A 17906-nucleotide genomic window follows, 5' to 3' on the forward strand; every position below is an offset into this window, starting at 1 on the left:
AAAACAAAACAAACAAACAAACAAAAACAGACGGATTGAAAGAAAAAAAGCATGCCTTTTTCTTCCTGCGCTAAAATCAGCTGATTTCAGTTTTTACGCAGGGAGGAGAGAAATGGTGCAGTGGTCTACAGCTTTTGAGGAGGGGAGATGTCGACATTGCCTTTATTTTTTTATTGCATGAAAGGACAAGAGTGTGATGATAAAATGCAAACTGTGTTCAGGACAGAAACAACTGCATTATCCTGCTAAAACAACATCAGACGGTATAGATAGCATGCTAACTCAAAGCTAGCCAAGAAGTAAGTGGAAGTAGTTTTCGATTCAAACTATTAGTCAAGAGCTACAAATTCTTTTAACCTTGCACACATTTACTCTACTGTGTAGCGTGATACCTGTATCTACAACCACAGATAGCACATTTAAGGTTTCGATATCCCTCATAAGTCCCATAATTAAATTAATTAGCAGTCATTTACACAGCAAAAAAAATTGTTTTCTTTGATTGAGTTAATTTGGTTCATTTCTCTCATTACACTGTATCACACTACACTGCATTCAAAATGATGGAACACATTTGGTTTACACTGTTTTGACTCTGATTTATAGAAGTTGCATGAATTATTAATTTTTTTTTTCATCCATCCATCTTCTTCCGCTTATCCGGGGCCGGGCCCGGCCCCGCTTATCCGGGGCCGGGTCGCGGGGGCAGCAGCCCAAGGAGAGAAGCCCAGACCTCCCTCTCCCCAGCCACCTCCTCCAGCTTGTCTGGGGGAACACCAAGGAGTTCCCAGGCCAGCCGAGAGTTATAATCTCTCCAGCGTGTCCTGGACTGATTATTAATTTTTTCCCTAGCTTTTTGAGTTATGTGTCAGCTAGTACAATCCTTGCTGGTCTGAGCAAAGAGGAGGCTCAGGGTGGAAATGGTTGAAATGCAAAGGCCACCCACATGGACTGAACCATCTGCTGTAACAGCATGAAGTTCTCATTACCTCCACCAAAGAGGTTAGCATTTGCATGCATGCATATCATTCTGTCTGAAACAGGATAGCTTGAAAAGTTTTGAATGATTTCTGATAAAAAAAAATTGTAGGGGTCTAGAGTGGGGTCATGTTAACAATTTATTCAAATTTAGTGTTCAAGGCCAACTCAAAGCTGACAAAAAGCCTCATAACTTACAAGTGTCGTGTGTACTGTCAACATATAGAAAGTACTGCACAAAGATTTAAAATATCGTGTTACATTTGACTTCTGACCTCTCCTTCAAGGTCAATAGAATAATAAAGTCAAAGTGATAATAATGCTATGTACAGGTATTTAAAACTGTTTCTTACTGCCTTTGTTTGTATTGACAACAAATAGGGAATGATATATGGGGATTGTAAATATCATGTTATTTTATCTTGTTATGTACATGACAGTAACATATTTTATATATTATAATAATTATATATTAGAACTGTTTAAATGCACAATAATTTGAATACATGTACAATGTTCCTTAATAAGTTGAGGGTTTTTTGGACAACAAACTAAAAAACAAAACTTTTTGCTAAACATGTAAATGAATTTTAGTAAATAATGAATGCATGCTACACATGTACTATATCCATGTTAATAAGAAAAATAATTTAAAAAAATGATCATAATCAGTGTTATGGCAAGTATATTAAAATGGGTAAATCACTAATCCTTGCACTTTGTACTTGTTTTAAGTGCCCTACAAACCTCTTAAAGTAAATTTAAAAAGGTATAAATAAATATATAGAAACTAAAATACTCCTGTTCCTTTAAACGTAAATACTTCACAGACAGTAAGCTGCTGGTTCACTCCATTAGTGTATCTGCTGAGTTCTCTAATTTGGTTAGATTAGTTTGATGAGTTAGTGTTTTTTGTTAACTAGTGTTTTTGAGTAACGCTTACTTTCATTGTTTTGTATTTTTGGACATTTTGGTCGAATTAAACCCACTTTTTGAAAATTACACCTGTGCTTGTATTTTCATGTGGTCAGTCCCTTAAATGTAGCAATGCATGCATCGCATCAGCACATCAAGAACAGGAGAGCATTTTTTGGGCAAAAATGGCATCTGATAGTTAAAATTAATCTATACATCTCACCCTTTGACCCTCTAGAGGATGATTCTGGCTTATTTCACACCCCTGGCCTAGACTGATTGTAGTTGTAGATTATATAAAAATGTAGCAGCTTGCAATAAATCAACTGGGATGCCAGACAAAAGTTGAAAAACGTGTTTAATGGAGACTCTGGTGCACTGAGGAAAGTGTTAAGTTACGCAAGCCCTGCATCTATGGCAGCTGATTCACCATCTGCACTGACTTTTTAAAGATAGTGGGGTTTAACACTATACGGGTTGCTCCTGATAGGGGTAACACTTCTGACACACCCACACAAAAAAAGAAAGCTTACCTTAAAGCCCCATTGCCCACAACTGTGCCTTTTCAGTAAAGCAGTTTGCTGTTTGTCCCTGAAAGATCAGCAAATGGTTGCGCACGTGTTTCAGATCGAAAGGGTCCTCGGTTCCTCCAAAAGCCACTCTGCAGCTCAAGCACCACTTCTGTCAGTCAAATGGAGCAGGTGGTGTGGCTGGATGAAAAGGTAGGGGAAGAAATAAGCCAGAAACTCACAGGGAGACTTCATTTTGTTTCTGTTATTCTGCTTAAATAATCTACATGTCTATTTTTACTTAATACCATTTAATAAGAGGTTGGCCTATACAGATAAGCACCTCAATTAAGCTTGCTGCCTCGAGGAGAATATCAAAGCAGCTAAAATTACAGCATGGCTAGAAAAGGGAAATGCATGCATGTAGTTTAATATTGCAAAATGTTATTTACTTTTTTTAAAGTATTATTATTAATAGGACTGGTCAGTGATTAATAAGAATAGCTTACACTCATATTCCCTACCCGTATAACCCCTGATTGTATCCAACTAGTGCAATTTTTCTCTGTCATCAGGTAGCCAATTACAGCCCCATGGAAATAAAGAAATTGCCCTTTTAATACTCTAAATTGATTAACAGAGCCATGATTAGTGTTTTAGTAGTAGGTAATCTGCACTCTGACTGCATGTGCTAAAAAAAAATTCTTACATTCATATTTTGGAATATAGTGTAGTGAAAACGTTTATGACTTATTAGTTTTTTGCATATTTGTTGCACTTACATGTTTCAGATCATAAAAAAATAATATTTGATGAAGTAAATAGAAAATTCAGTTTTTAATGATGATTTCATTTCTTACAGGAAAAAAGTTATCCAAACCTACCTGGTCCTGTGTGAAAAACAAAATCATAAATTAACTGTGATTAGCCACCGAGTTCAGTTTCACGAGTCACACCCGGCTCTTATTATTGTCAGACCTGCTGAATGAAGAAAATATTCTGTGAATTGATGACTCAAAAGGTGAACTTTTTTGGAAGATTTTAGTCGAGTTACATGTGGTGTAAAACTTACACAGCATTTCAGAAAAAGATCATAGAAGCAGCCAAACATGGGGGTGGTAGTGTGATGGTCTGAGGCTCCTTTGCTGATTCAGGACCTGGACCACTAATTGAAGTTACCATGAATTCTGCTCTCTACCAGAAAATCCTGAGGAAGAACATCTGGCTGTCAGTTCGTGCCCTGACGCTGAAGTGTATTTGGGTTATGGAGCAGGACAATGACCCAAAATAAACCCAACTTTTGATGAATCAATAGAAGCAAAGTGAAGAAAATATGCGGCTCATGTTTGAAAACCCTCTAATGTGGTTCAGTTGAAACAATTCTGCAAAGAGGAGTGGGCCAAAATTCCTCCACAGCGATGTGAAAGACTCGTTGTCAGTTATCTTAAATGCTTGATTGCAGTTCTTGCTGCCAAGGGTGGCACAACCAGTTATTAGGTTTAGGGGGTAATTACCTTTTCACACAGGCCCATGTAGGTTTGGATAACTTTTCCCCTTAATAAAGGAAATCATCATTTTAAAACTGCGTTTTGTATTTACTCGTATAATCTTTGTCTAAAAGTAAAATTAGTTTGACGATCTGAAACATTTAAATGTGACAAATATGCAAAAAGCTAAGAAATCAGGAAGGGTGCAAATACTTTTTCACTGCACTGTAATTTCATGCATCAGAATTATTTACCACCATAGTTGGAGACTAGATGTGTATTTTGGAAATAACAGAATAAGTAATAAAGACACTCATTTAGGAGTATCACACTCCAACCATGTTATGTTACAGTCAAACCAGAGTAAACCAAGTGTTTTAGACTGCAGACCTTTAGTCTACCTGCTTTTTCTGAATTGTGAGTGTTAACCTTTTATTATGAAGAAGGAGTTTCAACTTCCTGTCACAGTCTGGCTAAGTTTGACTGACTTGTTGAAATTTCCACAGTTTACAGACACAGGAACTTATCTGCTGTGTTCTCTGTCTGGTTTAGCGTGGTTCTAAAAAGGTCCAAACATCAGATATGACAGGTGATAGACTAAAATAAAGTCTCCCAGAACACTGTGAGTCATTTCATCTGTTCCACAACACATGTACATACTTTTGTCTTCAGGAAATGAACTTTGTGTGCTATTAATGCAATCAATACCATACAGTATTCCTGATCTTGCTTCATCTAATTCATTAGCCTTTCATAGTCATGAATATGTCTGTGGAAATTTGATGTGTGTCAGTGTCCTTATTTGCAGGTAGAGTTAAAAATGTGTTTGTCTATCTTGATGCACCTTCCAGGCTGTAAACTGGCTTATGCAACGGGGTATAACAGGAGGTTTGTGTGCTGTGTGCTCATTCAGTGCTGGGGTTTAAGTATTTAATTAGTACCAAAGCCAGCTCTGGCTAATCTTCTCAACACTGACTCAACATGTGACCTGGTGACTAATGTTAAGGCCAATCAATAGCCTGAGCAATTCAAACAAAGACAATGTCAGCTTTGACTCGCAGTAGGTATACATGGATGCGGTCCTATGCAATCGTTATGGTTTGAAGCAAAGTTTCTAGGTGGTTTCTACTAGCATGGTCTCTGTTGGTTTCTACCGAACTGCTTTAAAACAAGTAAAAACACAGCCTCCAGATCATGCCTCCACAGTGTTCCCATTCCTTATAGAAACACTTTGAGCCCAGAGCGCGCAACCCAGCACACATCCTATGTTACACAGACACTGATTTAGATTTGCGATAGTCCTCTCCAGCACAGTTTATCCTCATTGAGTGCTGCAGTCAGTGTCCTGCCTGCAAACAGGCCTACTCTACCCTCTGCAGATGAACAGATGAAGCTCTGGAAGTGGGACAGGGGCTATTTGGACAGGAATTAAGGGGTGTGTTAAATTTCTGCATGCATGATCAATGGGGTTGAATGGTGGGGTTGGGGGTGGGTGGGGGCTAACGCTAGGCAGAGGCAGAAACAGAGGGAGAGAGAGAGAGCTAGCGAGCAATGGCTCACTAATGAGAGATGGACAGCGTGGATTGTATCTCATTACCAATCAACATAGCTTTGAGTTCTCCAGAGAGGGAAAATGCAAGCTCTAATGTGTGCTGCATGTGTTCCTTTTTGATAAACCCAGCTTGTGTGGTGGGGTATTAGTCACAGCGGTATCTGAGCTGCTGGAAATCCACACACAACTGCCCTCTGTCCGTTTTGGTGAGGAGTTTCCTCTGAATAGTACAATGGGACTTAATTACAGGTCACTGGCATGTCTCAGGGAGATAGAGGCAGCTCTGTTACCCTTCCAAATACAGTATAATGCCATCTTCCCAAGGGTGGGGTGGGGTAACAGGAGCTCAACACAAAAAGGTGCTGATAGGCCGAACCTGAGAATAGTATTAGGTGATCCAGGCAGAGAACGTGAGCATTTTACAGTGTAAAGAGAAAAGAGGAAAGATAAAAGACTACATTAACTCTCAAAGGTTTTCTCCCATTCAGTTTGCCCTCTTTCCTTTCCAGTTCAGTTCCAACTTAGTCTTCCTGCCAACTTATGTTGTCAAAAAACAAGAGGGTGGATTAAAAAAAAGAGAGGGAGAGCGGGAGAGACAGGGAGAAGGCAAATCTATGGAAACAATAATATTATTCGAATTCAACAGCCGAACAGTTTAAAGTTTAAACATTAGAGATGGGAATGGTGAACCACTTTCAAGTTGTCCAGTATACTGGAATCATATTTCTCCAAGCATATAAATTTCTTTATCAACGCACGGATGTCAAACTCAGCAGAGTGATTTCCAAGCCTTTGTCCATCTATAATTTCCACAAAGAAAACTGATCAAGAATTAATAAGGGACTCAATAAAGAATCAGATCTATAGTCAAAAATCAATAAGATCGTATTCATGAGAGAAATGCAAAATGCAGAATTTGCATAGGCACTGAACAGACCTACTGCTGTATTTTAAAAAGAAAATGTTTTGCATGCTTTGCATAGAATTTCAGCTCTCCAGCTGACGTCCACATTTTCTTTGTTTCATTTCATAATGTGCTAAATATCCCTTTGACTGCCTGCTCAACCATTTGGTTGAGCATATACATTTGTTTGTTTGATTGTGATCATTATTGACCTAAAGTATTAGAAAATATGGACAAATAATTCTTTCATTGTATTTTTCTTGGTGAGGCAGTCAAAGGGATATGCAAGCAGCCTGGTTTAGCAGCACCCTGCAGATGTGCAGGGTTGCACTGTCGTGCTAAAATAATCACGATGGCAGCAGTTGATGCTCTAAAACCTGTAGATTTGTATACATCATTCAGCATTAATGGTGCCCTCACAGGTGCTCTTGGTTACCTCATGCCATGTGCAGTCATGCGCTCCCTGTACTGAACTGCACGCTGAAAACACACCAGGTGGTCTCTCTCCTCAGTTTTGAATTTCACAGCCCACAGGAAAGTTTTCCACTTCACTTGAGTCTGTCTTAAAAGCAGTAAGGCCCAGAGACGGCAGCTGTGTCTGGGTCTCGTTTTTAGATGCATGGCAGAGTTGAACTTTTATTTGTGGATGCATGATGACTGTGTTCACTGGCGGTGGTTTTCAGAAGTGTTTCTGAGCCCATGCAGTGATTTTTTTTCACTACATAATTATGTCTATTTTAATCACAGACACTCGACATCAGTTTGTGTCCTTATGCACAAAGAATGCAGAGATTTTTCCCAATTTCACTGAAGAGTTTAAAGTAAGTTGGAATATTACATAGTTAAAACAAGGAATAAAATACACGTGGTCTAAACCCCTTCCCATATTTACTTCTACAAGATTCATCACTGGGGTGCTCTTTGGAAATTTTGCTAACTAACATAATTAAATGTAAGATATTAAAACAGGCGTCTGGGGCTTTTTGCATTATACAACTTGTCCAATTTCTTGTTGCGCTTTTCTTAGCTCTTCTGAGATGTGCTGCTGGAATCAGATTAAAAATAAGCACTTATATTTCAAGCAAGGAAAAAAAGAGAAAATCTTGCTCCTTTTTTAAAAGTTTCATTTGTGAAATAGTCACAAGTAGTCAATGATGTCCAAAGTCTTTAACTTGTGCACATTGATAAAAAAAAAAAAAAAAGAAAAAAAAATAGAGAGAAATGCACAGTGTTAGAGGTCGACCTTAAAGCACTCTTTCAATAAATGTGGAAATGTTTTAGGAAACTGATGTGTTCCTTGTCCTTTCTTGTCTTGAACTCATGTTCAAGACAGAAAACACTCCACCAAGGCCCCTAACATGAAGCAACTTCCTGAAAGTCTAATGTAAAGATAACACAGCAGCGCCCTCTCCTGGCAGAAAAGACAAATCAAACTTTGTTCCTGCTTAGCTGATCTCCTGCGCATCTGTACATTATTGACTTATTTATTTCTTTATTTTTTACATATGCATTAACAAATAAAATGTATGGAATAAGAAGGAATAAGAAAAAATAATAAAGAAAAAAAGCCTAAAACTATTTTTCCAAAATGTCCTTTCCATGTGAGAAAAAAGCTATACGTAAAAAGCTCCCAACTTTCCAAGTCATGTTTTCCCCCCACTGTCTTATCAGTTTTCTGCTCTGAGAAGTAGACTGTGGACTCTGCCAGTGCAACACCCCTCATTTTTATTTATTGTTTTTAAGATGAACTTTGGTCCCTGCTGAGGACTGAGGGAGAAGGGACAAAGTTCACAGGGCGCACGTAAGGAGGAGGGGGTGAATAGGAGGAAGGTTAGATTAAAAGAAAATTGACCTTTGAAAGCAAAAACAACAAGTGAAAAGCTAAAACCGGACAGCTCTGGACACATCGGAAGGATTCAGCAAAGGAAAATGAAAGTTTACTTTCTCTTGAGCTGAAGAGGGACCGCAGATATAAAATAATGGGGCCTGGCTGTGTGGCTGTCGTTTGAGCGTGGTAGTGCACATGAGAGCAGTGTTTGTTTGCGAGGCAGTAGTGAGGTAAGACATAAGACTAATGGAGGGAGAGGAGAGGGCTGAGGCAGCCAAAGCGGGGCCGAGCCGTTTGACGGCCCTGCAGGAGCAGCTGATCTGGGCCCTGCTGGAATCTGGACTGTCCCGGGAGGTTCTGATCCAAGCCATGGGGGAACTGGAACGAAACAGGGCAAGTGCTGGCAACGAGAAGGGAGAAAGGGGGGATGGAGAGAGCTCAGAGGAGGGAGAAATGGATTTCCCACCACCTATATTCCGAGAACTGGAGAAGCTCCCTCCAGAGGAGGCATCCAAACTGAGGACTGAAGTCGAGCACCTACTGCAGTAAGTAGATCCCGGCACTTCTCTGGAAGCTTAATGGCAACAGCGAAAATCATCCTAATGTCTCAGTAACTGCTATTCTCACTCAGCAGCTTTTCCAGTAGGACCCGGTCGGATAAATTCTGAAAATTGACGACATCCTTGCCACCGTTTCTGATTCTCCTCCTCTTTTTGTTACCTCCCGTGTGTCAAAACCACACACTTGAGAGTCAAAGCAATACTTTACGCATTTACCTGTTAACACCACTATTCCTATTGTCTTCTTACACTCTGTCCCCATGTCTTTACCAAATCCTCCCTCCTTGCCATGCTTCTCTGACTCTCTCTCTGCAGTCTGGCTCTTGGGCGAATATAAAGAGGGTTCCTCCTTTGCTAGTTACTAATTACCCACCCTCATCATTATTCCCTGACCATTTCTTAATAAATAAGCCAAGAGCCTGAGGTGAAGATTAATAGAGCAGAGCTGGTCATGTGAGACTGTGTTTACGCAACGCATGAGTGATTTTTGTCCGTTTAGTTTTAAGGCCTGATCCTGAAAATATGGAACACAGACATACAAACATTGGACATTATATCATAAACATTAAATGTTTAAAAAAGTGGGGAAAAAAGCTCTCTCTAAATAGGATTGTTAAAAAACAAACAACTAATTCTTGCCCGATACCTTTACCAAAATGTTTGGAAGCTGTTTGAGACTTTCAAAATAATTTGGTGTGTCTTTAATGACGTTTCCAACTTGATAATTAGGAAGTGTTAAATTAGGCTTCATAAATCTTTTACATGTTTTCCATTCCAGTGATCTGAAAGGGCTGGACTTTGTTCCCCCGTGCTCTGTCTTATCTCTCTTTGTCAACAAACCTCTCTTTACTTCCCACTGTGTGGTCATATTTTACGTCTCTACTGATGTGACAAACTGCCTGGTTAGCACTTCTACATATACTGGTATCTGTTAAGGAAAAGTCCACTAAATAAAAATGCACAAAACTATAAGGTGGGCAGTTTTTAAGTTCAGGTGTCTGTCTGTCTGACAGTGAGGATCCCTGGCATGTTGCAAAAATGGTAAAAAGCTACATGCAGCAGCATAACCTACCTCAGCGGGAGGTGGTAGAGTCCACGGGACTCAACCAGTCTCACCTCTCCCAGCACCTCAACAAAGGCACGCCCATGAAGAACCAAAAAAGAGCTGCTCTGTACACCTGGTATGTCAAGAAGCAGTGCGAGATCAGCCAGCGTGAGTACACAAGCCGTGCTGGAGCTCCAAGAGTGCAAAAATAAGAGAAAAATGTGAGGTGTTTAAAAACAACAACAACAAAAACCATGCTAACTTTTTAAATGTAGAATTTACCAATGCCAAACATGGCCTTGCAACTGTGAAGGACCAAGGGGAGGACACCAAGAAAGGACGGAGGAACAGGTTCAAGTGGGGTCCAGCATCCCTGCAGATCCTCTTCCACGCCTACGAACGACAGAAGAACCCGAGCAAGGAGGAAAGAGAGGGGCTGGTGGAGGAGTGTAACAGGTGAGACAGGATTTTGATTTTGTGTTAATTTATCTTGTTTTTATAGGGTTGCTGTGACACTTATCCAGACCCGAACTATATGTGAGAAACTTTAACATGATTGATCTAAATTCTTGGCATCTGATCATATATTTCTATAGATTTATAACAATTAACACTTCATTTAGCTATTCAGCTTTCATAAATAATATTTATCTTGTCACTGGATCCAAGAACATTGGAGAACAATTTCATGTAAAATCCTTGGATTGTAATAAAGAGAGTCTGATTTCCTCTTTCAGGGCAGAATGCCTCCAGAGGGGCGTGTCTCCCTCCCAGCTTGCTGGCCTCGGCTCTAACCTGGTCACTGAGGTCCGAGTGTACAACTGGTTCGCTAACCGTCGTAAAGAGGAGGCTTTTCGTCACAAACTGGCCCTCGACACGCCTTTCGGCAGTCAGACTGCCTCATCCTCCAACGCCAACCTTCCACCCAGTCCCGAGCACGGTAATAACCCATCCTCATGCATGGAAATTTGAGAGGGAAATCAGAATGGCTTAGAGACATGACTCTACTGGTTGTGCTGCTGGATGCTCATATTTACCTTTATTCTATTTAGACTTGGAGCAATCGACCAAAGTCAGCAGTGATGTGTGTAAACCACGAACCTTATAAATGTTCTCGGACTGACTGGATGATTGTTGTTTCCCCAGGTGTGAAATACAGCCAGCAAATCCCATGCGACACTGTGAGCTCAGCCAGAGGCAGCGGAGGGGAGAGAGTGGGGCGTCTCATGGTGAGTCCAGTCCAGCTGGAGCCAAGCCACACACTCCTCGAGACCCATAACCCCAAGCTGGTGAGAGCTCGTGTCCGGATCCCTTGTGATTCAATAGACTAAATTACCAGCTGCCCTAAACATGCCATCCTCTGGTTTCAGGTGTCCAGCGGTGGGCCACTACCCCCAGTAAGCACTCTAACCTCCCTGCACAGTCTGTCTGCCTCACCTGCATCCTCACAGAGCCTCATCATGGCCTCAGTGCCCAGCGTCATGAGTCTGGGGGAGTCCTCTCTTCTCATTGGTAACATTGGCTCCCTTTTTTTTCCATTTTGTAATAAGGGGAAAAATTCTCAGACCAACATGAATGCTGTTTCACAGGTTTAGCCTCCACGCAACCTCAGACTGTGCCTGTCATAAACAACATGGGAGGCGGTTTCACAACCTTGCAGCCCATCTCATTCCAGCAGCAGCTTCACGCCTCTCCCCAGCCGCCAATACCACAGCAGCTTCAGAGTCACATGGCTGCCAGTCCGTTCATGGCAACCATGGCACAGCTGCCATGTCACAGTAAGACTGCAGTAACATGAAGACAAGAGCTCAACATGTCATCCCCGAGTAAAGATTCATTCATCTGTTTGTCGTTCCAGTGTACAGCAAATCGGATTCGCCTCAGTACCACCCGTCCAGTTTGCTCTCTCAAGCCATGGTCATCGCAGACAGCAGCAGCCTGACCAGCCTGACCAGCCTCACTGCTGTCAGACAGGTACTGGGACTGACCAGAGCTTAGTCTGTTCAGAGCATCTAGTTTTAAAACCTAAATCATTGATTTTTGTTTTGGGCAGATTCTGACCACAGACCCTGAGGAGCAGGAAGACGCACCTTTACAGGAAGACTCTCTAAACATGCAACCGCACTCACCTGCACCAGGTACAAAGATGTAAACAGCATTTAAATGTAGGGACTGATAAAGGGATAGAGATTGATGATATGATGTTGATAAGGAAGTTGGATATATTGCAGGAGACCAGAGCTCTTTCTGTTACCTGGATTCACTGACCCTAACACTGACAATCAGGAGAAATGGTCCCACAAGTTCATCAAGGGTTCATATGAAAGGGGTGATGTTGGCAGCATCTGAGCAATCTGAAAGGGGCGTTTTACAAATCATATGACTTCCACAAAAAATGATTCACTGGAATTAAGACTGATTTTACTGCTTTGTGCTATAAATCACCAGATTATCAATTTTCTGCAGCATTCATCTGATCCTTTTAATAACAGTCGTATTTATGTTTATAGATCTTTAATCACCATTTGATACCTTCCTCATTCCCGTCACAATGTGATGCACAGTTTGCACTTCATTCGGTGGGTTTAATAAGGCACGGCTTAACACGCTGAACATTTAAAACTTATTCATCCAGCAGAATAAAACATGCTGCGAATAAAAGCATCAGTAAAAATGTGAAACCGAAACTCAAAACATAACCGGCTCCTGACAGTTTTAGTTTTATTCCTTCAGCTGGAGACTGGGTGCCGTTTACAGCTTGAGAGTAAAGACTAAATATAAAAATAGAATTCAACCTTGGTGGAAATTTGATATGAGGTCTTGAAAAAATAAAATTGTTGTAAAATTGTTTAGCGCCGACAGGAATAAAGTTGCATCTAAAAATCTATATTATTTATTCATTATTACTGATGCTCCATGAACTTGTTCATGCATGGAGATCTGCCTGATTCCAGAGATAGTGATGCTATTTTTGGGAGATTTGGTTGGTCAGGTGGTCCATGTAAGGTTCACAGCATACGATTAGATTAGATGAAACTTTATTAATCCCTTGGGTGGGTTCCTTCGGGAAATTCAGTTTCCAGTAGCACAGCACCGACAGAAGTTGCATGTTACAGATACAATAATGGGGAATGAGAGTAAGGATATAAGCATAAGTTACCATGGCAAGAAGTGAACCACATGCAGTACAGAACACCCAGAGTTAACCCTGAAGTTATCTGGATAAGCCAAAATCTGGCTTCATAGTACAGGCCTCAGGTGGAAGCAAACCAAGGCCGTGAGTATTGGAGGTGGATTCAAGACGTTCTACCGTGCTGTAGACAGGAAGAGAAATGGATTAGGGGTGATCCTGAAGGAAGATTATGTGAAGAGTGTCAGACAGGCTCACGAGTTTGAAGCTGGAAATCGAAGGGGTGATGCTAATGCTTTGGAGAAGATGGTTTTGACAAAATAACAGGAGGCCGAGTTGGTGTTAAGATTTTCATTGGGAGTGAGCAGGATGGACAAAATTAGACGCTGATTAGATGTTGAAGATGGAGCTGCCAGGGAGGAGGAAAAGACAAAGAGCACAAAGAAGGTTCATGGATGTAGTGAAGGAGGACGTGCAGAGGGTTGGTGTGACAGAGGAGGGTGCTAGAGGTGAGATGGAGGCATATGATCTGCTGTAGAAACCCCTAAAAGGAGCAGCTGAGAGGAGACCATGAAAGCAGACGACTGGTTCAAACACTGTACAAAGCCAAAAGCTGACATTTACCCATTACATGGTGCATAGAGCAAGGCTGTCTACGGCGTATAAGCCAACAGGGTGGTTAGCTGTGTTTTTTGTCTTTGTCCATCAGAGATGTTTCATTATTTACTTCTTATTATGTGTACATCAATTGACTAATATCAGCAACTCTTTTTTACCTTCTACACCTTCACAGAAAAGAACCCAAAGATAATAGACTCTCAGATGCCTTTGTAGCCTGATCCTCACAAATGTCCCAACACAAACACTGTTTTCAAACAATCTGAAGCCTCTTTTCTTTGCTTTTTTAAATTAACAGTTTCATCCGAGAGCCTCGAGCTGTATCCTTCCTCTCAGGCGACAGAAAGCCATCAATCTCACCTCCTCTCACCGTCTCCGACAGAAATCAGCTCCTACATCCCTGCACAAATGGTTTCCACAGCACAGTAAAAGAGTCTCCTGACTGTCAGCTGGATTCAGGAGTGAATCGGGACGTATGCCATGTAAGCTTGGGGCCGGTACTACAAAGCAAGTTCAAAATACCGCAAATACTGGCTTCATCCACCCCAAGATCAGCATTCAGAATAAGTAGTCACCCGAAAGCTGTTATGAACTTCATATGTCAAACCAGGGTCTTTCCAATCTAGATCTGACCAATCAGAAACGTGGACAAGCAATGCAACTAATTTTACAAAAGAAGATAAAACAGTAACAGAAATACGAGCAGGTAAGGTCTGCAGCGTAGGTTACCATGAAGATGTACCAAAGTAAGAAGCGAGTCGCCTTCGTAACACTGAAAACCCAGAGTTGCACCTGGAAGTTAGCTGAAGAGTCCAAATCCTGCTTTGTAGTACAGGCCTCTGGAGTCAGAGCTTTGATCTTTCAAATACTGTTTGACTCAAACTGTCACTGAAACGAGGACACACAGAAAATTCACTCGACACAGAAAATCAACGGAAGATTAACACCGACATGTATTTTTTTATTCAAATATTTGTAAATGTTTTAGAATTTAAACAAAATGTAAACTGATCTGAAACTTGTCATCAGCATGTTATCTGCATTTTTTTAACTCACCTTGAAATATTTTCACTTTTTTTTTTTACATCATTAATGACAAAGTAAAGACCAATTCCAGCTTTTGAATAAAAATATTTTAAATCTTTGAATTCACCGTGGCAGAAAGTCATTTAAAAAAAAAATCAGTGCAATGCTTCTTCCTCTGCGTTTTCTTCTCGCCTCTTCTTCTTCTTTTTCCGTTTTACTTTGACTTGCATGTGTTTCTGTTCTGAGTTTGTGAGCTCACCATTGCTCTGAGCATCAGGAGTAGAATCTGAGTCCACCTGTTCCCCATCCTCCCGATTCTTCTTCTTCTTCTTTTTCTTCACAACGCGGCTCTCTTCTCCCTCTGTATCTTTCTTCTTCGTCTTTGTCATTTTTTCCGAGCAAGGAGACTCCATCGAAGGGGGTGAGAGCGCCAACGAGGGTAACAGATCTTTGACAGACACCGCTGCCTCTTTCAACCTCATTTCCATCTCATCATCGCTGTCGCTGAAACGGGCAGAGAGAGAAAGAATGTCATACGGAGGGAAATAAAAATGAATCAATAACACAAGGAAGAAAACATTAATAGAGATGAAGAACCTTGAGCTGGGAGCAGGCCGACGCCTTACGGGGGCAGGAGGATCTTCAGCTTTCTTTCCTGGGACGGATGTAGAAAACAGACGAAATCCTAGAAGAAGAAAACTGTCAGGTTTAAAGAGATGAACACAAGTTCCCATAGAAACAAAATCTTCTTAAAGGGCCAGAAACTTTACCTTCATCCTCCTCCTCCTCATCATCTTTGTTACATTTAGCTGATTCTAAACAGGATGAAGTTTGAGGCTTTATCTCTGAAATACAACTGACAGGCAAATATAATGGTTAATAAGATAATCTTATGATTATCAATTATTATAAACAAAAGGGTTTTTTTGGTTTTTTGTAGTCAGAGCCGTTACCTGTCAAGAAAGTGTCCTAACTTTCTGGCAACATGTGTCTGGAATCCTGGCGTGACCTGGAGCTCGTTGCCATCATGTTCATGGTCAGCGACAACGAGACTGTTGTACAAAAGAACGTTATGAAGCTCATTTTATTTCTGACGTTGATATAAAAAAACAAAACAAAAAACAGATTACCCTGTACTTGCCTACTGAGATAAAGGATCTACAGCCTTTTGCAAAAGTCTCGAGCCTCTGACTCTGAACTCTCTTAGGCAGCTTTTTCTGTCCTTTCTTTCAGTAGTCTGCAGGAATATTTCTCCAGGCTTCTTGGAGGACATTCAAAGTTCTTTGGATGTTTCTGCAAGATTATCTCACACTGTTTCACTAATGTTAAGGTCTGAGCTCTGAGGAGGCCAATCTATGACTGATAGTGTCCAATTGTGTGTTTTCTTATCCATGTAAGATTTTACTACATTGCCATATTGACAAGCTCCCCAACACCACTGGCTGAAACCCCCAAATCCTCTGTATTTCACAGGTCGCTGTAGACACTGCTGTACCTCTCTCCTGTACCTTTTCCTATTTTTTATGGGGCATAACTTTCAGATACTGTTCATCTGTTGTAGATATTTTTAGTTCTCCATTTGTTTCATCTACTCATATTTTTTTAAAGACACACTATGAACCATGCCAAGTTTTTGGCTAATACCTTTTTAATAATCACTTTGTTGGCGTAAAAATATTATTTTGTGCCTGCCAAACTGTGTTTTCTTGGGGATTTTTCATAGTTTCAACTAAAGCAATGGTAACAAGTAATGTGTTTTTGTGACAGACTGCTATTAAAGTGCCTAAAGACACAATGTTGTGTTAATCAGTGTAAAGTGGCTCAACAAACAAACAAGACAACGACAACATTCCTCTGAAAATGATCAGGCACAATGACTGAACTGAAAGTGAGTGGAAAAGTAGCCAATGTCCAAAGAAACACTGAAAGACCAGAAAAGCCCGAAGAACTATTGCTCAAAACTACTTTAAACAATTCTAAGCAAAATATAAAGAAATCAGGGTTGGTTTGAGTTAAAAACATTAAGTTCAACCAACAAATTATTATTACGCAATGCGAGATTCATTTGCAGAACAGATGGATAGTCATAGCTTACAAAAACTAATTTTAAGTACATTGGGTTTTTTTTTTTTCATATTAATTGAATCTAATATCATTACAATTTACTGCCCACATTGGAAAGACACAAAATTAACATACAGAGCTTTTGTGCGTGAAACAACAACAGCATGTTACATCTTTGTGGGTCAAACAACCTAGCCGAATCTGGAAATACTCTAAACCTTCCATACATTTTCCCTCCTGTGCAATAGTGAAACAACAATGTATTTTGTTGGAAAATTGAAGTAGTGAAAAGCTTCACGGCAGTTTTCACATTTGGACGGATATTTAACACTACAAGAAGTAAATTGATATTTTAAAAGGTAACACTTACCGCTTTGACTCTTTCACACTGGCATCCCCATCTTAAAACACAGAGAGTTAGTGTTTTTAGCAGAGCTACACTGCAGCTGATTAAACTCGCACAGTGTTGATTTAGCAAGCTCAGGGGCTAGCTAAAGGTGCGCTATGCTCTTAGACTCTTACCGTAATGTTTATTTGTAACCAATGAAATACATTTCATTGGAAAATGTTATTGACCGACAGCTCTTTATGCAAGGACTATAAATATTAGTGGAAACTTCTCCGGGGTACCTGTTGGGAACGACTAGCGGTGCACGTATGCTAGCTTGGCCCCTCGGTTCAAACAGAAGAGGCAAACACTAACCTTTGCTTTTGACAGCCTTCGTCTCCCAAACCGCCTCCTGACATCTTTTAAGTACTTCGTCGTCACTGGTGCTGGAGTCGTCCGAAACCCCAACCATCTTTTTAGCGGGGGCCGCCATGATGAAACACATGTGCAGCTACTAGTGTTGTGTTTTCAGCTGAGGATTCTGGGTAATGTATTTTGTTACCCAGGTGAGAAAAAACCCAAAGCGCTCTCAGACTCATCACTACTTTCATTTCGTTCCGAAACGGTGGTAAATCAGGGTTGAATATTATTTTTCAAATGGAAATCAGAGTTACATTTCTGGGTCCTGTTTTCTTCCTTTTTCCTGCAGTCACTATCAAAACTATTCAGTGGGTCATGGCATGTTTGGGGTTTTATGAGGTGTGTTTATTTTTGTCTCAATATTTGGGAATTCTGTGTAGACCCACATTAAGTAGGACACATGGTCACTCTAACTTGGACAGGTCTCACAAGCAGATCGCCTTGTATGCATTTTGTTCAGCAAACTTGCAATGTGATATTCAAGTTTCAAGGTGGAAAAACAACATCCCTTATAACTCATTTATATTGAGACTAAGAGAGAG

General features: G+C 40.6%; 2 protein-coding genes across 2 annotated transcripts; one reads left to right on the forward strand and one right to left on the reverse strand.

The window, feature by feature from the left end:
- Positions 1-8419: 8419 nt before the first annotated feature.
- On the forward strand, positions 8420-13968 carry hnf1a (HNF1 homeobox a). The gene is made up of 10 exons (XM_063489748.1): positions 8420-8718; positions 9747-9946; positions 10054-10234; positions 10516-10718; positions 10925-11067; positions 11149-11290; positions 11368-11556; positions 11637-11752; positions 11832-11916; positions 13825-13968. Exons 1-10 carry the CDS (start codon positions 8420-8422, stop codon positions 13953-13955), a joined length of 1689 nt encoding a protein of 562 aa, XP_063345818.1. The 3' UTR covers positions 13956-13968.
- A 591-nt stretch (positions 13969-14559) lies between these two features.
- On the reverse strand, positions 14560-17797 carry lg12h12orf43 (linkage group 12 C12orf43 homolog). Its single transcript, XM_063489749.1, has 6 exons — positions 17320-17797; positions 16987-17017; positions 15506-15604; positions 15323-15408; positions 15150-15237; positions 14560-15056 (listed from the first exon to the last, which is right to left on the reverse strand). The coding sequence occupies exons 1-6, from the start codon at positions 17447-17449 to the stop codon at positions 14708-14710; spliced, it is 783 nt and encodes a 260-aa protein (XP_063345819.1). The 5' UTR covers positions 17450-17797; the 3' UTR covers positions 14560-14707.
- Between the last annotated feature and the right edge of the window lie 109 nt (positions 17798-17906).

The sequence above is a fragment of the Pelmatolapia mariae genome, linkage group LG12 (genome assembly GCF_036321145.2).
Source record: "Pelmatolapia mariae isolate MD_Pm_ZW linkage group LG12, Pm_UMD_F_2, whole genome shotgun sequence".
NCBI classification, from domain to species: domain Eukaryota; kingdom Metazoa; phylum Chordata; class Actinopteri; order Cichliformes; family Cichlidae; genus Pelmatolapia; species Pelmatolapia mariae.